At 43.0% G+C, this 24,162-nt stretch overlaps 1 protein-coding gene across 1 annotated transcript in view; it reads right to left on the minus strand.

Annotated features, from left to right (window-relative positions):
• The window catches only part of NOTCH4 (notch receptor 4), a 47,356-nt gene that overhangs the window by 2,498 nt on the left and 20,696 nt on the right, over window positions 1–24,162 (minus strand). The window contains exons 15-25 of the mRNA XM_067465483.1: window positions 17,594–17,827; window positions 16,612–16,724; window positions 13,975–14,393; window positions 12,443–12,769; window positions 12,163–12,326; window positions 10,484–10,706; window positions 10,100–10,190; window positions 7,246–7,369; window positions 5,357–5,598; window positions 2,541–2,688; window positions 331–428 (exon numbers count right to left, since the gene is read on the minus strand). Of these exons, the coding sequence (XP_067321584.1) occupies window positions 331–428; window positions 2,541–2,688; window positions 5,357–5,598; window positions 7,246–7,369; window positions 10,100–10,190; window positions 10,484–10,706; window positions 12,163–12,326; window positions 12,443–12,769; window positions 13,975–14,393; window positions 16,612–16,724; window positions 17,594–17,827 (2,183 nt within the window). The remainder of the gene's footprint in view (window positions 1–330; window positions 429–2,540; window positions 2,689–5,356; window positions 5,599–7,245; window positions 7,370–10,099; window positions 10,191–10,483; window positions 10,707–12,162; window positions 12,327–12,442; window positions 12,770–13,974; window positions 14,394–16,611; window positions 16,725–17,593; window positions 17,828–24,162) is intronic.

Here is a 24,162-nt window from a genome sequence, read left to right on the forward strand (position 1 = left end):
CAGAAATCCTAACAGCTGGTAAACTGGCTGGGATTTCTGGGAGTTGTAGGCCAAAAACATCTGGGGACCCCAGGTTGAGAACCACTGCTATAGTGTTAAAGGAGCGACCCGAGATGCAGATGGCTCAATGCTATGGAATTACAGTAGGTGTAGTACTACAAGGTCCTTAGCCTTCCTTGCCAAAAAGTGCTGGTTTGTCACCAAACTACAAATCCCACCGCATTGAACCATGGCAGTTAAAATGGTCTGTGTTGAGATATATTCCTTGAGTTCTTCCACACCTTTTTTTTTTTTTTTTTTGAGATAGAGCCAGCAGACATAATACATTACCCGGTTGTCCAGAGCATCCTTGTCAGCTCCGTTTCTCAGCAGGACGAGGGCGGCACGGACATTATTCACAGCTGCAGCCCAGTGGAGGGCACTCTTTCCTGCCAGACATGGAAAGAAGTGATGAGAAGTTCTAGGCATTAACTTGCTTAAAAGCAGGTACTCCAGGACCAAGAAAGGACAGAATCTATACCCAAATGAGACCAATCATCTAGTGCGGGCATGGGCAAACTTTGACCCTCCCGGTGTTTACTATACTCCCAACTCAAGAACGGGAAATGTAATGTTGGTGGACAGGAAAAGAGATTTAAAGATAGCCTTAAAGCCAACCTTAAAAACTGTGGCATAGACACCAAGAACTGGGAGAGCCTGATTCCTTGAGCGCTCTAATTGGAGGTCTGCTGTGACTAGCAGTGCTGCAGAATTCAAAGAGGCACAAATGGAGAGCCAAAGTGTCAAAGCGGTAATAAAACTTGGATGGATTGTAGCCATAAAGTAATTAGCTTTATTTACATTATATACACAAAGACTAACACAGCACAGAGCAAGCAAGTCTGCTCTGGCAGAGACATCTCATCAAGATGGCAATTACAGCCTTCTCCTTATCAGTAACGGCACCCCTCTCAAATAGTTTTCTGATGACCAAAGTCTGGTATCATCAGAGGAAACAGGAAAACACTTCTAGGACAAGCTTTACAAACACATGATCACAGCTTTAAAAACATACACTTTGAAACCTCCCAATAAATCAAACACAGCAATAACAGAAAGGGAGAAACATGCAAAGAGGAAGGTGTGTCAAGCCAACCTTGACTGAGACCGCCTTCCATCTGGAAAAGATGTCCTCACTGTGGGAGAACATATGGGTCAAGAATAGGGCTCCACAGCCACCTACGGACCCACCGCCAAGACACTACACTTGGAGGACCATCATCCTTGGGCTACGAGGGATCACCTAAGTATCATGCCTGCTAGGAGTTGAAGTCCAAAATATCTGGAGAACACTAGGATGTGGAAGGATGTATTAATCCAGTTTTGTTGAATGTCAACACCCATCATTCTCAACCCATGTGATGGCGCGAGTGGCACCACCTATGTGTAGAACTGTTAGTTGCAAGATTTAAACTGTTGTATCATGCTTAATCCTGCCTTTTTACCCTGCTTATGTATAGTTGGATTGATTGGTTATTTACAGCTGTCAATCAGTGTTGTTTGCACCAGTTGAATTGCTTTTTCAGCTCAATTGTTTGGCTCCACCTCTTCCTGGAGGAGGGGAGTGCTTCCCTTTTTCATTCTGCCATCAGAGTTTCTATCAGATGGACGTGAGTAAGAGACTTGGCTCAAAAGCCCCTGATTAAATTACCTCTCAGCACCAATTCTGAGGTTCTTACCCTTGAGACTTATGCTTCATGTTTAGACCAACCTGAATGACGTTGGGAAGTCTCAAGCGCCTTCAGACCAGTTCTTTTGGCACCAGAGGAAGACCCTGTGTCTTCAAACATAGGCCATCTGGACTGGGGTTGTGGATTGCTCCAGCATTTACAGCCATTGAGAAAGAGGGACCTGGAAAAGCTTCTCAGCTTCAAACCTTTTTCGACCCAAGGCAACCAGAGACTGTAATGTACATTTTCCTTCACCCCTTTGAAACTTCCAGCTTATTGCCTTAAAGAGATAACACTTTGTGAACAATAAAACTTATTTTGAGTTATCCACAGTGTTTTGGGTCTTTGAGAGTTCCAGTTGCCTAAAGGAGGGCAAGAAGCAATCCCCTGGGGAAAGATAGCACGTCCATACCTCTTTCACTAAGAGCTGTAGCCCCCAGGCACGATGGCACAACCCATATGCATAATGAGAGTTGAAGTCCAATGTATTTGTAAAGCACCTGGGTGCAGAATGATTGATTCATCCAGATATTTTTGAACAATAATTCCCATTATTTTCAGGCTGCATAGATGTTTTTTAAATCTTGAAATCCAACGTATTTGGAGAGCACTAGAGTGTGAAAGAATGGATTCATAAAATGAGGGGCTCCCCTCTCAAAGTTGCAACATTCCCAATTCTTCCACATCCTACCTTCCATCTCCCTGTGTTTTATTTTTCATGTCTGCAACTTGCACTGCATCCTTGACAGACAACCACAAATGCTGTCTAATCCCAAAATGGCAAAATATTTATTATCTCACAGTTAACTCTGTGCTGGACAAAGCCCTCACCTCTCTTGTCTGTGGCCCTGATATCTGCATGATTGGCAACCAGCTCCTCCACCATGTTTTCAACAGCCAGCCGCGTGGCAAGGATGAGTGGGGTAGAGCCATCTTGGGTGGATGCATCCAAATCTGTCTGCCTTTGCCGGAGTAGGATCTGTTGGAACAGAGAAATGGGTGTTTCCGGTGAGATTTATCTGTACGTCCAAGAAAGTATTTCTTCCTGCATGGACTCATCTTCTGATCAAGGCCATCTTCAAAGCAGTCATTTATGTGGACAGAACAGGTAAATTTGCAGAGAAAAGCAGAGACTTTTCAAACGTGGCCCCACAACTTGTAGAACAAAATCACAGGAAGTAATATGCTTGGATTTAATCCCTGACCTTTAAAAGCTCATTCTCCAAGAGGAGGCCTAGCGATACCGAATTTGGAACAATATGACACATTTCAATTATTTCAACTAGGATAATTTGTCCAGAAAAACAACTCTGTTGCCTGGGTGCAAATTGAAAGAAACAAAGTATCAAAAGATACTATGGGAAGTACCGTATATACTCAAGTATAAGTCGACTCGAATATAAGCCAAGGCACCTAATTTTACCACAAAAGACTGGGAAAATGTATTTACTTGAGTATAAGCCGAGGGTGGGAAATGCAGCAGCAGCTGGTAAATTTCAAAATAAAATTAGATACCAATAAAATTACATTGAGGTGTTTACTTCTTGAGAGGAGAGCAATGTCCAATCTCGATAAAATAGTGAAGAGTAGAGACATCACACTGGCAATGAAGATCCGCATAGTTAAAGCCATGGTATTCCCCGTAGTAACCTACAGATTTGAGAGCTGGACCACAAGGAAGACTGACCGAGAGATGCTTTTGATCTGTGGTGTTGGAAGAAAATTCTGAAAGTGCCTTGGACCGCAAGAAGATCCAACCAGTCCATACTTCAGGAAATAAAGCCCGACTCACAATTCAAGAGAGATATTGACAAGCTGGAATGTGTCCAGAGGAGGGCGACTAAAATGATCAAGGGTCTGGAGAACAAGCCCTATGAGGAGCGGCTTAGGGAACTGGGCATGTTTAGCCTGAAGAAGAGAAGGCTGAAAGGAGATATGATAGCCATGTATAAATATGTGAGAGGAAGCCACAGGGAGGAGGGAGCAAGCTTGTTTTCTGCTTCCTTGGAGACTAGGACGCAATGGAACAATGGCTTCAAACTACAAGAGAGGAGATTCCATCTGAACATTAGGAAGAACTTCCTGACTGTGAGAGCCGTTCAGCAGTGGAACTCTCTGCCCCGGAGTGTGGTGGAGGCTCCTTTTTTGGAAGCTTTTAAGCAGAGGCTGGATGGCCATTTGTCAGGGGTGATTTGAATGCAATATTCCTGCTTCTTGGCAGAATGGGGTTGGACTGGATGGCCCATGAGGTCTCTTCCAACTCTTTGATTCTATGATTCTATGACTGCTCACTGGAGGGAAGGATAGTAGAGGCAAAGATGAACTCCTTTGGCCACATCATGAGAAGACAGGAAAACTCAGAGAAGACAATTATGCTGATGAAAACTGAAGAAAAAAGGAAGAGGGGCCAACCAAGGGCAAGATGGATGGATGGTATTCTTGAATGGACTGGCTTGACTCTGAAGGAACTGGTGGTGGTGACAGTCGACAGGGAGCTCTGGTGTGGGCTGGTCCAGGAGGTCACAAAGAGTAGGAAGTGACTGAACGAATAAACAACAACAAATTGAGGCATCAGTAGGGTAAATGTTTTTGAATATTTACATAAAACTGTAATTTAAGATAAGACTGCCCAACTCTGATTAAACCATTATTCTACCCTTCTTCAATGTAAATGTGCTTACGTAGCCTTCCAATAATAATAAAGAGAGTAAAATAATGCAAATGTAATAATAACAATAATAACGTAAAAATAAATGTAATAACAACAATAATAGAGTAAAATAATAAATGTAATAACAATAATAATAATAATTAGAGTAAAATAATAAATGTAATAATAATAATAATAATAATAATAGAGTAAAACTTTGACTCGAGTATAATGTGAGGGGGACTTTTCAGCCTAAAAGAGGGGCTGAAACATCGGCTTACTTGAGTATATACGGTATGTTTGCAGATAAAGTAAATACAACAAAGCCACACAACCCTTTTACTGAGGGCTTGATTAACATATGGTTCCAGTATAAGAAAGTATATATGATTCTGTGATATGCTTCTCCTGAAGGTTGACCACATAGTCATGCTGGAGAACTTAGAAATACTAGAGAGTTGTTCTCTATAGTAGGCATAGGCAAACTTCAGTCCTCCGGGTGTTTTGGACTTCAGCTCCCACAATTCATAACCGTTGGTGAGCTGGTTGGATTTTCTGGGAGTTGAAATCCAAAACACCTGGAGGGCTGACCTTTGCCCATGTTTTCTCTATAGGCAGTTTCTAGGTCCTTTCTGGTATGCTTCTGCCCAGGCATGTAGCCGGGGGGGAGGGGGGCTTTGGGGGCTCCCCCCCCCCCCCAAATTCTCATGGTGGTCTGCGAAAAGGCCTTACTGGTACATTATTCAAACTGTTATGTTTATTCATATCATGATCTGATCACCATGCTCAATATATCTCATATGCATGGGGGTATTGGGGTAACAATACAAAAGGTTTGCTAGGGTAGACCCTCTTTCACTCAGACTCAGCCCCCCCCTCCCCCCGAATCAAAATCCTGGCTATGGGCCTGCTTCTGCCAGAAGTTGTTGATGCATAGTCCAATGCTCAAACCACTCCAGCACACACTTATTTCAATCCAGGAATAGAATATTCTGACCTGAAAGACACCCAATGCGTCAGCGGCTACAGCACTGTGCAAGGGGGTGCGTCCCCACTGGTCGCGGGCGTTGACGTCGGCCCCAGAGGCAAGGAGGCGGCGGGCAGCATCGGCACGGGAGAAGCGCGCTGCCAAGTGAAGTGGGGTCTCTCCAGAGATGTGCGTTTGCTGGTCTGTCCAGGATCCCTCCACTTCCAAGCCGGGAGAAGCAGCCATAGGCATCAAGGGTGTCAAACCACAAACTGGGAAAATAAAAGGCCACAGAGAAAGGTGGGAAGAAAGGATTTGGTTCAAATTACAGGAGATTCCACCTGAACATTATAGGAAGAACTTTCTGACTGTAAGAGCTGTTCAGCAGTGGAACTCACTGCCTTGGGATGTGGAGGAGGTTCTTTATTTGGAGACTTTTAAACAGAGGCTGGATTGCCATCTGTCAGGAGTGCTTTGGTTGAGCATTCCCACATGGCAAGGGGTTGGACTAGATGGCCTCTGTGATTGGAAAAGCCAGATCTTTGTAGTTTGCTGTCTATTCTACTGTCTATTACACTTTGTAACAAAATTTGGGTGCAAAAATCTGTTCCTGGTTTGAAAGTGTTATCTCCTGTTTAATGGTGCGGTACTTACTTTGAAAGTAGTTGTTATACTCCAGAAACTTTGTTTATGTGGCTGCCATTTTTAATCTTTCATGTGCTATTTTTAACTTTTTGTGCAGACCACAAAAATAAATGGGTTGTTGTAGGTTTTTTCGGGCTATATGGCCATGGTCTAGAGGCATTCTCTCCTGACATTTCGCCTGCATCTATGGCAAGCATCCTCAGAGATAGTGAGCTTGCCATAGATTCCTCTAGACTATGGCCATATAGCCCGAAAAAACCTACAACAACCCAGTGATTCCAGCCATGAAAGCCTTCGACAATACACAAAAATAAAGTTTTTGCAGTTTAATAAACCCTTTCCATGTTTTTATGATAGGACCAATTAGGAAATAACATTTATAACCCAGGGACAAAAGTCATGTTACATAGTGTTATTTCTTTATCATTTATTAGTGAAATGAGTCTCCCTTCTAGTTAAATCAAGGCAGCATACAATTGACCCTTCACTTTTGCAGATTTTTAAGTATGTTCTCTCTATGAATATGTAGGTCCTCTACTGCAACTTTATGGTGAACATCCGGTGAAAGTGAACCCAAAAGTCACACTGGAAGTCCTAGACAGTCCTAAAGAGAATACTTGCCTAGGCATTTATAATTTGTCAGAACAATTCTGTTAAAAGTTGACGACAGAGTTGCACTGGCATTGAATTTAATCATATTAGTTTTCCATTTTTCCTGTACCCCTGGATGGATGGTATCCTTGAAGTGACTGCATTGACCTTGAAGGAGCTGGTGGTGGTGACAACCGACAGGGAGCTCTGGCGTGGACTGGTCCATGAAGTCACGAAGAGTCAGAAACAACTGAACGAATGAACAACATCCCTCACGTTGTCCTCACAACAAACTGTGAGATTTTGTGTGTGTGCGTCAGGAGCAACTTGAGAAACTGCAAGTTGCTTCTGATAGGAGAGAATTGGCCATCTGCAAGGATGTTGCCCAGGGGACACCTGGATGTTTTGATGTGTTACCATCCTTGTTGGAGGCTCCTCTTATGTCTCCACACAGGGAGCTGGAGCTGACAGAGGGAGCTCATCTGCGCACTCCCCGGATTCGAACCACTGACCTGTCAATCATCAGTCCTGCCGGCACAAGGGTTTAACCCATTGCGCCACCGGGGGCTTCATCATCTGTGAGATCGTAGATATATTTTTCCTTATTGATCTTACTGCTACTAGAGTTGGGGCTTCCTGCTTCACCAATTCCCTGCTTTGGAGTCAGACATCTCTCCCCTTACCTGGCTCTCGATTTTTCGCATTCTTTGGTCTGGTGCTCTTTTCCTGGGTCGGTGTGCTGCCTGGCATCTGCCTCTTGGGCTTCGGCTGGCCCTGATCTGGGACTGAGACACAATCAGAATCATCCTGCAAAACAGAGACTGCGTTTTTAAAAACCCTACTGGTCAAGGATCAGCATTTTACAATCTGTCTTTTTAGAAGTATTTTCCTTTATTTTATTTCTAAGCCATCTTTCTTACAAGTGTCTTACAAAGTTAGTGAATCATAGATTGCACTTCAGCTGCCATTCAATTAAAAGATTTATATCAGTGTAAATCACAATGAGAGCTTCTTAGTGTCGCAGTGCATTAAACCACTGAGCTGCTGGACTTGCTGACCGAAAGGTCGGCAGTTCAAATCCAGGAGCAGGGTGAGCTCCCGCTGTTAGCCCAAGTTTCTGCCAATCTAGCAGTTTGAAAGCATGCAAATGTGAGTAGATCAATAGGTACTGCTTCTGCAGGAAGATAACAGCGCTCCATGCAGTCATGACCTAGGAGGTGTCTACGGACAATGCCAGCTCTTTGGCTTAGAAATGGAGGTGAGCACCACCCCCAGAGTTGGACACGACTAGACTTAATGTCAAGGAGAAACTTTTATCTTTAAACCACACTAAGCATGTGCAGTGGACAATGTGCAACAATCATATCCAACTGATGGCAGCATACATTGTGCATGTGGGACTCTGATACATTCAGTAGCGCATTATAACACAAAAGCACTTTTGCAATTGCACTGTGCAATTGCACGGTGGGTCAACATTACACTATGGTAGCATTCAGTATTGTGGTTGAATAATTTAACTCAGAGGAAGCAGACTTAGTCTATGAAAGCTTATGCTACTAAACTCACTGCAACCCACTTATGCTACTAACTTTGTTCTCTCAAGACATTATCACATGATGCTGTGGTCGCATACATGTTGACCACAACCATTACACTATGGTAGCATTCAGTATTGTGGTTGAATAATTTAACTCAGAGGAAGCAAACTTAGTCTACAAAAGCTTATGCTACTAAACTCACTGCAACCCACTTATGCTACTAACTTTGTTCTCTCAAGACATTATCACATGATGCTGTGGTCGCATACATGTTGACCACAACCATTACACTATGGTAGCATTCAGTATTGTGGTTGAATAATTTAACTCAGAGGAAGCAAACTTAGTCTACAAAAGCTTATGCTACTAAACTCACTGCAACCCACTTATGCTACTAACTTTGTTCTCTCAAGACATTATCACATGATGCTGGTTGCATGTTTGCAGCTGTTTAACATCACGTGACTGTACTGCTTATCACGCAGTACCACTTGCACATCAGTTTTCTCCTTGTGTTTTTTTTCATTCATGGGAGAAATCCATGAATGTGTTCCAAATAGTGTGTTGTTCCCCCATTACTAGTGGTGTGATAGGAAACTGGTGTGGCTGCTGCAATATTTCACAGTTCCAGCACCCCCAAAACATATTGCACACTGATAACACCACCATCTTTCTGGCATTATAAATTGATTTGTATAATATGTTGTCATCCACTGGAGTTGGCGATGCTTCCATATTATTACTGTATTGTGGAAGGCTTTCATGGCCAGAATCACTGGGTTGTTGTAGATTTTTCGGACTGTATGGCCATGTTCTAGAAGCATTCTCTTCTGACGTTTCACCTGCATCTATGGCAGGCATCCTCAGGGGTTGTTATTATATTATTATTATTATTTTATGACAGGAGATAAAGAGAAATGAAAACATATAACGGAAACTGAAACAGCAGCACTATGTAACCATGGAATGACATGCCAACGAAAACATGAAAAGGGGATTCTCACAGCAATGGGTCAAATCTTGAAATTGCACTTTCTTTCAGTTTTTTTTAAGTACTTGGGTTCAAAAGGGCAAGCCAGGTAGGGAGGAAAAGTCTACAAGGTGGTGTGGTAATAGGATGTGTGTTAATAGGGCGCTATTATGGAGACTGTGCAAAAGGAAGAAGGGCAATGCAAGCACATTCCTCTTTTCACAGAGTCTTCTCCTTTTACCTGGAGTTGTGCTTACTAAAACTGGACTATGTAGCATTTTGGCCCAAACAGTATAATACCCATATCCAACAAAATAAGTCCTTTCTATGAATTTCCAGGCAATTCTATGGCATACATCTACCAGAAGTTATAAGAAAATTTTGCCCTGGAGGACCTAGCTAATTCCTAGCTGATTTTCTAGATTCTCTAGAGAGATTTTTAAAAACTGTGGCATAGACACTGAGAACTGGGAAGCCCTGGCTCTTGAGCGCTCTAACTGGAGGTCAGCTGTTACCAGCAATGCTGCAGAATTCAAAGAAGCGTGAATAGAGAGTGAAAGGGAGAAACGTGTCAAGAGGGAGGCATGTCATGCTAACCCTGACCGGGACCACCTTCCATCTGGAAACAAATGTCCTCACTGCGGGAGAACATGCGGATCAAGAATAGGGCTCCACAGCCACCTATGGATCCATCGCCAAGACACTACACCTGGAGGACCATCATCCTCAGGCTACGAGGGATTGCCTAAGTAAAGTACTAGAGAGTTTTTATGGTAATATCTGCTGGAAGTAATTTATTTCAATAGAGCTTGCCATTGTTCCTTGTTTCTGCAGTGAGCTGAGGCATGTATCCTTTGCAGATAATGTAGCTGTACTGTAATTTAAGATATGCATGAAACACAGCACATCAATAAAAACATTAAAAGCATACACTTTCATTTTGACCCAGTTAGTTAATGAAGGCCTGTCTAAATCAAAATTCCTCTTGCTGCGGATGGAGGCAGCACTTGACGTTCACTAGGTTACCTCCACATCCTTGGTGTTCAGAGGTCCATCATAATGGGGACTGGAAAACATATCCATCTCTTCTACAAATTCAATCTCCATTTTCCTTGGCCTGCGTTGGGAGAGAACATGAAAGGAAAGTTTGGGCAAATTGTCAACATGTGATAAAATAGTTCTTTAATGCATCGAAAGGGGACCCATCTGAGAAATTATGTCTCCTGTCCTTGAAATGAAACCACACAATACCCAAAACCATATAATTTGATCTCATAATCACTTTTCCCAGGTAAATAATTAACCAATTTCTCCCCTTGCTCCTCAAAGTCTACTGTTAGTAATTGTGGGAGTTGAAGTCCAAAACACCTGGAGGACCAAAGTTTGCGCATGCCTGCTCTATATACTTACTTTAACCCAATAGCATCTTCCCCGACAGGTTCTCTCCGGCGGCGCCGTTTCTTGCCCTGGTGTGGAGCAAATCCAGGCGGGAACCACAACGAACCGTGTTCTCGGTGCTGGGGCCGGCGAATCCTCCAGATCCCCACAAAGATGCCCAGGGCTATCACCAGGACACCTGCCACCACGCCGTAAAGGAGGGGCCCGGAGAAACGTGGAACGGAGGTCTGTGAATCTGGCAAGACGGACTTCATTTACTTTCATCGAACATGTACAGTTAACCCTCCACTGGGCATGCACTGGGCTAAAGGGAATAGAACCACCACAAAATGGGGGGAAATGTGATTTTAAAAACTATTTTTATCTCCCTAGGAATCTCTAAGTCCGCCAGCATTCCTCTGTGATGCATATCTGCTAGAAATTGTTTTGGAGGCTCTAGAGGTGATTAGGGAGGTATTCTGACATAAGGGGACCCTCAAGTAACCTAGCATTGAGTTTTCCTGGCAAGAGTTGTTCAGAAGGGAGTTTGCCATTGCCTTCCTCTGAGGCTGAGAGAGTGTGCCTTCCCCAAGGTCACCCAATAGGTTCCTATGCCTGAGCAGACATTTGAACCTGGTCTCCCAGAGTCCAACATTGAGTTTTCCTGGCAAGAGTTGTTCAGAAGGGACAACCATTAGAAGTAACCATAACATCCAGATAGTTTTCTCTGAAGTCCCACAATAAATATTTATTATTTACTGCTTTTATATCCCACCCTTCTCACCCTGAAGAGGACTCAGGGCAGCTCCCAAAAAGGCACAATTTGATGCCACATATACATACATAGGATAAGGCATATTCCAGGAGCCATTCAAGTTGAAAATTGCACTATTCCATAGTTACTTATTGCACTGAGAGTTATTTCCCAAAGGTTTGGTCTCACATCCATGTTTTCACTTTCTTCCTGAAGGTCAGGAAGGAGGGGTTTGTTCTAATATCTCACTGGGGAGGGAGTTCCATAGCCAAGGGGCCACCACTGAGAAGGCTCTGTCTCTCATCTCCAGCAGTTGCACCTGTGAAGGGGGTGGGACCAAGAGCAGGGCCTCCCCAGACGATCTTAACCTCTGAAGTGGGTCATAGAGGAAGATATGTCCAGACAGGTAAGCTGGAACTATTTAGGGCTTTATAGGCTAAAGCCAGCACTTTGAATTGTGTTCGGTAGAAGACTGGCGGCCAGTGGAGTTGGTGCAACAGGGGTGTTATGTGCTCCCTGTACACCGCTCCAGTAAGGAACTTGGCTGCCACGCATTGGACTACTTGAAACTTCCAAACAGTCTTCAAAGGCAACCCCATGTGGTGCACATTGCAGCAGTCTATTTTGGGATGTAACCAGAGGGTGGACTACCATGGCCAAGTCTGACTTCCCAAGGTATGGGCGCAACCAGCGCAAAAGTTTTAATTGTGCAAAAGCTCCCCTGGCTACTGCCGAGACATGAATTCTCTCCATGCTGTAACTTGGATTTAACACATTTTCTTTACTGAGTGGACCCTGAAAAAGATATATAGGCTGAGTTTGCAAATCTGATTGTTGAGGATTGCAGCTCTGAGGAAAATAGGGAACCCATGAGCAAGATTTCCTTTAGCATTTAGGGCTTTGTTCTCTGCACCCGACCAGAATTTCTGCCCTTCTCCCTCCCATTGATGTAACGTACCATTTTCCACCGACTCAAGCCAGGCTGCGACCAGCGGGTATGAAAGTAAGGATTCCAGGGATCCCTTTGCTGACAAGGCCCCCAAAATATTCAGGACAGATTTGGGGGATGAGGGACACAGCCCTGAACACAAGCTGCTGTCCACAATCAGAAAGATAGTAAAACTGCAATAAGAAAAGACACAAGAAATTAGGCATTTGTGTAGAATATGCAGTGGTCTTCCTGCATAAAACCACAAAATACAGTTGGTGCGCCAAATTTAGGCCAACAAAACTCTTACCCAATGGTTTCTGTTACAGAAGTCTTTTTCTGAGTCCAGTTGCTCTTGCTTCCAAGCTCTTCCTTCCCAGTATAGGGATAGATCCGCTCTTTGCCCTCCGAGTCCTGCCTAACCTGTAGCACGGCCCGCGTAACAACCGTCAGGGAATGCAGAAACTGAGGGATGGCTTTCCGGGGAAGCAGGACCACCAGCCCCAATAGTGGTGCCTTCACTGGGACAGGCAATGGCAAGCAGTCTCCTCCGTCCCACCCGCAGGAAGCCACGTTGCACCCTCGGTCACAGTGTCCATCACGGAAGCGGTCCCGGCAATACATGGCATAGGATGGGCTGGAGAGGAAAGGTTCATGACACAGTGATGCATGGTATGGAGTTCACCCATTGGTTGTCCAGGTGTTTTGGACTTCAGATCCCAAAATCCCCAGCCAGTTTGAGGATTTTGGGTCAGTGATTCTGGGAGTTGAATTCCAAAACACAAGAGCTCAAGAGTCACTGGTGTAGAGAAACAGACAAAGAGAGAAACAGATGAAGAGAGATATTATTTCCTGTCTTCTATACATCAACATTTGAAAGATTTCTGGGAGTTGAAGGCCAAAAACATCTTGAGAACCACTGCTCTAGGTCCTTTAGCATGACTCTATGAACAACTTTTGCTACAAGTTGAGCATAAGATCGTGCTGGAGGACCTAGAGAGATTTTTAGAGAGAATACCTCTGTAGGAATCCCCATGTCCTCCAATGCAATTCTGGGGTCATCTTGAAGATATTGAAATTCCTAGAGAGGTATTCTCTCAGCTAAAAAAAAAAAGAATTAGGTTTTTGTTTTTTTTTAAGAAACTTTCATGGGAGTCCTTTGCTTCTAACCCAAGCATGGGCAAACTTATCAAAGCAGAAAACCCACACTGTCGGCTTTGAACTGGATTATCTGAGTCAACACTGTCATATAATCAGTTCAAAACTGATAATCTGGATTTTATATGGCATTGTAAAAGGGCCCAAGTCTACACCATCATATGATCTAATCCAGTGGTTCTCAACCTGGGGTCCCCAGATGTTTTTGGCCTACAATTCCCAGAAATCCTAACAGCTGGTAAACTGGCTGGGATTTCTGGGAGTTGTAGCCCAAAAACACCTAGGAACCCACAGGTTGAGAAGCACTGATCTAATCCAAAGCAGGTAATCTAGATCTGGAAACTGGGCTGAGGAAATGTGACTTTGGGTGTGTCTACACCAGACACGGGCAAACTTCGGCCCTCCAGGTATTTTGGACTTCAACTTTCACAATTCTGAACAGCCAGTAGGCTGTTAGAAATTGTGGGAGTTGAAGTCCAGAACATCTGGAGAGCTGAAGTTTGCCCAGTAGGCTGTTAGGAATTGTGAGAGTTGGAGCCTAAAACACCTGGATGGGGCATTCTGGAAGCTATCATCTAAAAATGAGTTTGCACATGCTCTGGCTGTTTGTCCATTCCTCATCAACATCCTCTTGTTAGGATTGTCAAGCCTTCCCCCCCCCTGCCCCCACTTTTGGACACTCACTTGCATTCCTTCTGTTGGACACAGTCAAAACCATCATACAGGCAACCTTCATTGTCACAGGCACGCTGGCAGTGCCCATTTCGGAAATCCGCCTGGCACAGTTCTTGCTTTGGGCAACCTCCCCAAGGATTGAGCAAGCCCAGGGAACAGTCGCCACCATCCCAATTGGTCTCAGGGGAGCTGCAGGCCCGGTCACAACGCCTGTCTCCTGAGGTCTTCTGGCACTCAGGTTTCAGGGTGCCATTGGTAGCTGTGCAGGAACCCGAAGAACAGGGAGGTTGGCGGCAGTCTAGCCCAGAGAAGCCTGCCACACAAAGGCACCGTGGTCTGGACTGGGGTGAAATGCAAACCCCGCCATTGTGACAGGAGACGGGTCCACAAGATGGTGTGTGTTGGTCACAGGTGGTTCCTTCATACCCCTAAATGTCGGAAGGAAGGAGGATGCTTTTAATGATCTCCACAAGCTTTTGTATGGGTTCTTTCCACTTCCCTGAAGGGCAAAATACTGAATCTTGTTTACCAGAAGAAAGAGGCTTTGAGTTACATACAATATGTATGGATGATAAAACATCAAATCATCCAGGCATCCCCTGGGCAACATCCTTGCAGATGGCCAATTCTCTCACACCAGAAGCGACTTGCAATTTCTCAAGTCGCTCCTGACATGACAAAAAAAGTGCTAAGCACTATTGCATTTCAAAAAATCTGGAAGACATCAGCTTGTGGAAGACTGTTAGACAGACCACTGCTTCTTAAACTGTGGGTCCTGATTCCAAATGGGGTCCTTTTAACACAATGTTAGGGTTCTGAAAAATTTGGGATCAGTAAAAGTTTTCTGAATATCGTTTTGTGACTGTTCAAGACATTTACACGAACCTGTTGTGCAGTGTTTACAGTGGACTCTGCAAAAGATGCTTCAGCTGTACTTCAGAAATAAGGAGATCTTGCATAAACGGATTTGTTATGAGTAAATGTTTGATTTGTGTACCTATTTTATATAACTATTCACAGAAATATTTCTCAGGCCAAAAGAGAAAATCGGAGTGGAAAAGTTTAGGAAGCCTGTTACAGACTAAATAGACCAGATATGGCAATGCCCTAGTGTTAACTTCCATTTGAGTTTACTTCATGTTTTAGTTCAGACATTAACCTGGAGATCCTAGGTGCTGATTTTATTGGCGGGATAGGTACCCGTACTCTGGCTTGTTACTATAAAATATGAAGTAAAACATGCGCAGGGCATTCATAACATCCAATTGTTACAGAAAGCACTAAAAAGGTAAAGGTTTTCCCCTGACATTAAGTCCAGTTGTATCTGACTCTGGAGTGTGGTGCTCATTGTGGACTACACAAGTTTTTGTGTCATCAAGTTTCTAGTCCTCAATGAGTAGCTGGGCTAGCAACATTCCTATGTATGTTTCCCAAAAAGGGCTTTGTCTTTGTTCTTCCTGCTAGCCACTGTCTCTTCCCCTTTGATGACATAGTAATGGGATTTCTGTAAGAAAACTTTCTTTTAAATTTAAAGTGCCCTGGGTTGACCATGCGGTCTCCACCATGTTAGCTCTGCTTTTCCTTTCGCCCTGTGAGGGCGCATTTTGCCTCTCTCTAGGCAAAATGTAGCTGCATGGACTTTTTCCCTTTACCTTCTTTAGAAGATGAGCTTTAGTAAGCTAATTAGCTCCAAGACTTTTCTATCAAGAATGTATTTCTTTTTTACTTCAATAAATATTTTTGAACCCAAGTTCTGACTCTGCAGTCCTGTGCCATCCTCAAAAATAGAAGGCTATCCCTTCTCACCATACTTAAGTTTCTGTTGGTTATGGAGTTCACTACTGGTACCCTGCTATATTTTGGTGGAATTGCCCCAACTGAGGGTCATTTTTGAGTCTTAACAGCTCAGATTCCCCAACAGTTTTGGATTTTTTGCGGCTTTTTGGATATAAATACATCGATCCATGGCTGATACCAAATGAAAGACTCCCTCCTGGGCACACAGAAGACTGGGTGACTTGGAAGGTGCTGAACAGGCTGTGCTCTGGGACCATGAGGTGAAGCACCAACCTTAAGAAATGGAATCTACGACATGCGAGTGTGGAGAAGAGCAAACCACAAACAACCTATTACAATGCACACTGAGCCCTGCCACATGCACAATGGAGGACCTCCTTATTGCAACACCAGAGGCACTCAAAGTGGCCAGCTACTGGTCAGACATTTAGTATAATGCCACGTTTTTTAAACTCTGTGTTTTTTAAATACATTACAGCTGTACCCTTGGTTTGCTCCTGATACGATAAATAAATAAATACATAATGAGATATCTTGGAGATGGGACCCAAGCCTAAACATGAAGTTCATGCAGGTTTCACATATGCCTTATACACAAAGCCTGGAGGTCATTTTATGTATCATATTTATAATAATTTTTTGCATGTGTACAGTGAACCATCAGAAAGCAAAGGTGTCACTATCCGAGCCTTCCTATGTGGATGATGTTGGAGTGTTTTGGAATTCCGCAGAATACTCAACCTGTACAGATTTTAAGTTTTGCAATTTCTTTTACAAATTAAGCCCTCCTTTATTATCTCACCAGTGCCATTGAATTCCCCAGTTACATTCTCCCAACTCCATTCCTACCTGTGGACAGTGGCATGTGAATTCAAGAGGGTTGCCAGGCACCATTGTACAGCTTCCACCATTGAGGCAGGGATTGGCCTGACAACTGTCAATCACAGATTCACACAGGATCCCTAGAGAGAAGGAGGGATAAATAAGATTAAATAAGATTTGGTTTATGAGTGGCAGGGGCAGCTCAACGCATTACGCAAAGTAGGCATTTGCAGTATAGTTGATTTTGCCCAGGGGCACTCTTGAGGTGCTCTTGGGGGAAAACAGACCTTGACATATGCGAGTTGTAGTTACTGGGATGTATAGTTCACCTAAAATCAAAGAGCATTCTGAACTCCACCAATGATGGAATTGAACCAAATAAGGCACACAGAACTCCCACGACGAACAGAAAATATACGTATATCAGTGATTGGTTGGGGGGGGGGGGGAATACTGTTTGCTTACCATTGAAAATTACCTAGGGTCGCCTCTGATGAGTGGAGACAAAAACCAAACAGACTTAAGAATAAAGATGAGTAAAATCAAGACCAGGTGTGCCATTTGAAGGGAAAACATCATTGGGTTGTTGTGGGGGGGGGGGGGGGTTGGGCTATATGACCATGTTCTAGAAGCATTCTCTCCTGACGTTTTGCCTACATCTATGGCAAGCATCCTCGAAGGTTGTGAGGTCAGCATTTCTCTCCAGTGGCTTCCTACACTCTTAAGTGGAGCATCCACAATATAGAAATAATGTGGTTTGGCAGCACATTAGTGGCTCTGGTTCAAGATAATTTAATCCTTGGAGTTGTAGTTTTTCAAATTATTTAGGCTTCTCTGCTCAAGAGGGCAGGTGCCTCACCAAACTACAACTCCCAGGATTCCATAGTATTGAGAAATGCCAGTTTAGGTAGTATGGAACTGTATTCATTTGACTGTATGGATGCACCCTTATAATGGCACAGAGGCAGTCTCTTCTGCTTTGAACCTTCTTTCAGTCTTTCTCCTTTACCTGTGTATCCTGGGGCACACAAACAGTGGAAGCCATGTTCGCTGGACTGGCAGTCGTGGGCACCGGGTCGGTGGCATGGCTGGGAGAAGCAGGCATCCACCACCCCTTCACACCGCTTGCCAACATACCCAGTAGGGCAGATGCAAGAAAACCCTTCAGGCTGAGCCACACAGGTGCCGCCATAGTAGCAATGCGGACCGGGGAGAGAGCAGGGGTCCATATCACAGCGGGAACCTAAAAAATAAAAGGAAGCATTAGTCAGGGTGCAGCTACACTACAGAATTAATGCAGTCTGACACCGCTTTAACTGCCATGACACAATCCTACGGAATCATAGAATCAAAGAGTTGGAAGAGACCTCATGGGCCATCCAGTCCAACCCCCTGCCAAGAAGCAGGAATATTGCAATCAAACAGATGGCCATCCAGCCTCTGTTTAAAAGCTTCCAAAGAAGGAGCCCCTACCACACTCCGGGGCAGAGAGTTCCACTGCTGAACGGCTCTCACAGTCAGGAAGTTGTGGTAACTGTAGTTTTGCAAGGTCTTTAGCCTTTGCTGCCAAAGAATGTTGGTGTTTCATCAAACTCCCATGAGTCCACATTGAGCAATTAAAGTGATGTCAAAACTGCAGTTGATTCTACAAAGTAAATGCACACCTTTGTATATATTTCAAAAATAGGAATTGTAGAGAAATGTTTATTATAGAGTGTTTAATGTACTGTGTTTAAACTGCATTTATGTATTACATTTATTTCCATGGCCTAGCTGTGAGGGATAGGTTACCATGGTGACAAGACAAGGCAGCAGAGGAGGTGGGCGGAGCTAAAGGAGTAAAAGGTTTGAAAGTGGCAGTTAAGCTCCAGTCCGGTGGAGGAGACCCGGAGAAGAGCAGAGCCAGTTGGGGGCTCTGGGAAATAGCAGAGTCAAGAGAGGACTCTGGGGAAAGTAGTTTAGTCCGGTGGAAGAGACCCGGGAAAGAGGATAGCCAGTTAGGGCTCTGTTGTGAAGCTGTGAGAATTCAGTAGTTCCTAGAATTTGTGAATATTTCTTCAGCAAGAGAGCTGAAGGTGTTACCTTGTTAGATTGCTTAGGTTAAAAGAATCTAACAGAGGGGGTCTTCAGGATTGCCAGTAAGGAAAGACTGGTGATCAGTGGTTTGTTCCGAGTATAGGGCAAACAGTGTGGACATTCACAATAGGGAACTCTAAAGTAGTATAAGCACTTCACTAAGAAGAAGTTTGTAGAATTGTATCATCAGAAGCATGTATCTCAAACCAGCCATTTTGTAACATCAAGCCTTGTGCCAAGTTCAAATTCTCAAAACTGCAACAATTACATTCTGTTAACAATAAAACTTGTTCTCTTTATATTTCAAACCTGCCTCCTCGATTGCTGTCATGCTTGGTGCATTCCACACTACCAAAGTCACCTCACAACACAACTAAAGATAAACAGAGACCTAAACCAGCGTCTCTAAACATATTGGTGGCAGCTGAATTGATATCTAAAAGAAGGTTCCTCACAGAATATTAGTGGCTATAAAGAAGATTAATACTTCCTCACATAATATTGTTGACAAGCGGTGGGATTAACGCTTCTTTACATAATTTGGTGGCAGACGACGGGATTCGTGTAACAACTAATCGAGTGCCTTAAGTTTAATTTTAAAATAAGTTGTGAGGTAAAAGTTGTTGAAAACATGGCTACCAGGCGGCAGAGAAAGCTGGCTGAGGAAAGAGAGGGAGACCAAGGGGAAAGCTCGAGCTCTGAGTCAGAGACAGAGCCAGTGCCTATGACAGAAATGGCTTATAAATACAAGCTGGAAATGGAGGAAAAACGATTAGAGATGAAACGATTGGAGATGGAGAGAGAGGCGAAACAAAGAGAATTTGAGGAAAGACAAAGAGAGAGAGAACTGGAGATGGAAGAAAGACAAAGAGTGAGAGAATTAGAACAGGAGTTAGAATTGAAGAGAATGGAGTTTGAGCTAGAGAAACAAAGATTGGCTTTGTCTCAAACATCCAGTGATGTTCAGGAAGGGAGATCTGGAGGGGATACCCCAGATTTGATGAAGAAATTCCCAAAATATACCAAGGAGGATTGTCCAGAGAAATTCCTAATATCTTTTGAAAGATGTTGTCGTGATTTTGGAGTGGCTAAGGAAAAATGGATGACATACCTTAGGCCACAGATAAGTGGGAAACTTTTGCAGATTTATGGACAGATGCCGGAGGAGTCTTGTAGAGACTATGATCTGTTTAAGAAACAGGTTCAACAGGAATATAGATTGACTCCTGAATATTATAGATTTAAGTTCAGGACGTTGAAGAAAGATAAAACACAAAGTTTTGCTCAGGTGGCCTCTAGATTGTCTCAACTGTTCGATAGTTGGATAAAGACGTCTGAGGTAGAAGATTATCAACAGCTGAGGGAACTTTTGAAATTGGAACAATTTTTCCAATTAGTTCCTTATGAAATTCGTTGGGTGATTCAAGATCGCAAGCCATCCACGATTGTAGAGGCAGCGGGTATGGCAGATCAAATAACAACCTTGAAAGAAGGATTTAAAAGGGAAGATCTGCCAGGGGACAAAAGAACAAACAGGCAGCCATTTTATCCACAACAAACGCGCCCACAGCATGAAAAGGGCTCTGAGATAGAAAACACCATCTATAGGAGGCAGGGTGTAATAAGACCAACTGCTCCTGAGGTAAAACGTCGGTGCTATCAATGTGGAAAATTGGATCATATAAAATATCAATGTCCTCTGTTAAGGAATGAGAAAAAAACCCTCTTTGTGAATAAAATGAAAGAAACACCGAGGGCAGAAGCAGATACTGTTTCAAAGGAGAGTTCAAGCTCAGAGCCTCAAGAGAAACAATGTCTGTTCATCCTGTCAGGCAGCCCATCTAAGGACTACTTAGAAACCATTTCTATTGATAACAAAGACAGGAAAGGACTCAGAGATACAGGTTCCGAAGTATGCATCGCGCACCCTGAAATAATACCTCAGAAATTTCAACAGCCAACCTCTGAAATAAAATTAAAAGGTTTAGGTCCCGCGATCCCGACACCCGTGGTGACCTTGCCAATAGAATATAAAGGATGGAAGGGTATGTGGGGTTTTGCAGTCAGTCCTGACATACCATATCAATGTTTAATTGGAAATGATTTGGCTGAGGAGATTAAATTCTGTAAGATGGCGTGTGGGGAGAAAGAATGTAACAATGAAAGCCCTGAACAGAAAGCCCTGTGTTTTGCCATACAACAAGATGGGGACGAGAGTCCAGAAACCAGCGCTACAGTTGCTAAGGTTGTTGAGAAGACAGGAGGAGTTGAGGAAATTCAACAGGAACAAAGAGCAGAAGAACGACCCTATAGATTTATTGCTGGAGGTGGTGTTCCAAATATAAAGTCAGAAGTGTACAGCCAGGAGAGACCATGCAAACGAGGAACAAGCCCTGCAGCAGAGCCGATTCCAGTGGCTGTTTATTTGAGAACCTGTGAAGAGAGTATAGAAACAATAGGTCTGGAAAGACAAGTGATAAACTCTGAGGAGAAAGAGGAATCCTTGACCTTAAAAGATGTATTTCCTTCAGCTCCACATAAAGAAATTACCTCAGCCGAACTTTTCGACAAAAACAATAAAATAAAAGTAAAAGAGAAAGCTAAAGGAAAACAAACTCTGGATGTGACAGTAGGAGCTGATGCGAGTTCAGAATATCCAGGGGTCTTCTGTGAAACAAAGATCCATACATCTGAAGAGAAAGTGAACAGAAAAAGAAGATTTGGCCATGTGTCGGAAGAAAGATCTCCTTTATCCTTGAACGGAGAGGAAGGAGAGAGTGGAGGCCGAGCTGATGAACTGTCAGGAGAGCTGATGTACGCAGACTGTAATGGTGGTGATAAAAAGAAAAAGCTGCAATTTCTAGCTTTAGAAGTTTGTCCAGATAGCAGTGATGAGCTTGCCATGAAGAAGGACAATATTCGTGTTCGTTCTTCTAATGACAGTGAATTCTCTTCAGTGCCAAGAAAAGATGCTAGAGGAATTCCAGATTATTCACTACAACCTGATGCTTCATGGAAGCAAGCCATTGTTCAAGCCCTGAAAGTCGATGGAAACAGAACTGTTCCTGATAATTGGAAGGTTAGATTAAAAGAAGATACCCCAGCAACAAAAAAGAGAGGAGAAAAGACTTGCAGACATCGTGTGAGGAAGAAAACCATATCTCCAGGTAATCGAAAAGACATCAAGAGACAAAAGAAGAAACCTAAAAAGAAGAAACGAAAAAGTGGGAAAAAGAAGCTAAAAGATCATCATAAAGAGACATTGCTGTAGACAGTTGGTCCAGTACAACCGAGGTTGTGTTTGAACCATGGGACATTGGACACTAAGACATCTATGTCGATGATCAAATGTGGAAATTTAACTATTGTGTGGGCTATTAACAAATTGAGACCATATGTATGGAGAAAAGTTGTGGTATAATATATAGATAAATGTCTTATAAATTAACCAGACTAGGTAGAAGGTCAATTATATATGTTAATGAGATAGAAACACATTTGGACAAGGATATTTGATGTTGATATGGAGAATTGGATAGAGAATGATCACAGATAGATCCAAATTATATAAAGGTAATGTATGTGTAATATAGTATAAAATAGTATAGTGTAATATTTAAACCAAATGGGTATACTGTTTTATTATAGACTTATAAAATATAGGATGTTATTACAGTGGTGAACTGTATATGTTTCATACCATAGATATAAGATATAATCCCATTATAATAAAGTGTGATAGGTATATATGTTTTACAATAGGCAATAAATATTTACAACTATATATATAAATATAGAAATGTTTAGATATATTGTTTATGTATAAATATAAAAATGTGAGGCTTTGATACCACATCCATAGATGATACTAGAATTTCGTAGGTTAAAGGTTTGTATGTATGTGTAATTGAAATGTATTTAACCCTAATATGTTTCCCTTTCAGAATTGATATATGTATATTTATTGTTAAATGTTATGTAGGATTATTTTTGCTATTCTAGGATTAAGAAATATGCAAAAATATTTTTCGGGGGGGGAAGGTGTAGAGAAATGTTTATTATAGAGTGTTTAATGTACTGTGTTTAAACTGCATTTATGTATTACATTTATTTCCATGGCCTAGCTGTGAGGGATAGGTTACCATGGTGACAAGACAAGGCAGCAGAGGAGGTGGGCGGAGCTAAAGGAGTAAAAGGTTTGAAAGTGGCAGTTAAGCTCCAGTCCGGTGGAGGAGACCCGGAGAAGAGCAGAGCCAGTTGGGGGCTCTGGGAAATAGCAGAGTCAAGAGAGGACTCTGGGGAAAGTAGTTTAGTCCGGTGGAAGAGACCCGGGAAAGAGGATAGCCAGTTAGGGCTCTGTTGTGAAGCTGTGAGAATTCAGTAGTTCCTAGAATTTGTGAATATTTCTTCAGCAAGAGAGCTGAAGGTGTTACCTTGTTAGATTGCTTAGGTTAAAAGAATCTAACAGAGGGGGTCTTCAGGATTGCCAGTAAGGAAAGACTGGTGATCAGTGGTTTGTTCCGAGTATAGGGCAAACAGTGTGGACATTCACAATAGGGAACTCTAAAGTAGTATAAGCACTTCACTAAGAAGAAGTTTGTAGAATTGTATCATCAGAAGCATGTATCTCAAACCAGCCATTTTGTAACATCAAGCCTTGTGCCAAGTTCAAATTCTCAAAACTGCAACAATTACATTCTGTTAACAATAAAACTTGTTCTCTTTATATTTCAAACCTGCCTCCTCGATTGCTGTCATGCTTGGTGCATTCCACACTACCAAAGTCACCTCACAACACAACTAAAGATAAACAGAGACCTAAACCAGCGTCTCTAAACATATTGGTGGCAGCTGAATTGATATCTAAAAGAAGGTTCCTCACAGAATATTAGTGGCTATAAAGAAGATTAATACTTCCTCACATAATATTGTTGACAAGCGGTGGGATTAACGCTTCTTTACAGGAATATTTACTCTTTTGGACCACAAGTCCCTGAACTCCCACTAGCATAATGTGTAGTGCAAAGAAGGTAAAGGTAAAGGTTTGCCCCTGACATTAAGTCCAGTCATGTCAGACTCTGGGGGTTGGTGCTCATCTCCATTTCTAAGCCAAAGAGCCGGCGTTGTCCGTAGACATCTCCAAGGTCATGTGGCCGGCATGACTGCATGGAGCGCCGTTACATTCTTGATGGAGCGGTACCTATTGATCTACTCACATCTACATGTTTTCGAACTGTTAGGTTGGCAGAAGCTGGTGCTAACAGTGGGAACTCATCCTGTTCCCCAAATTTGAACCTGCGACCTTTCGATCAGCAAGTTCAGCAGCTCAGCGGTTTAACCCACTGTGCCACCGGGGGTTCCAGTCCAAAGAAAGAACTACATAATTAAACATCATTAGTATTAAAACAATTCATGAAGGCTTTCATGACTGGAATTACTGGGTTGTTGTAGGTTTTTAGGGCTGTACGGCCATGTTCTAGAAGCATTCTCTCCTGACGTTTC

The sequence above is a fragment of the Anolis sagrei genome, chromosome 2, assembly GCF_037176765.1.
Source record: "Anolis sagrei isolate rAnoSag1 chromosome 2, rAnoSag1.mat, whole genome shotgun sequence".
Taxonomy (NCBI): Eukaryota; Metazoa; Chordata; class Lepidosauria; order Squamata; family Dactyloidae; genus Anolis; species Anolis sagrei.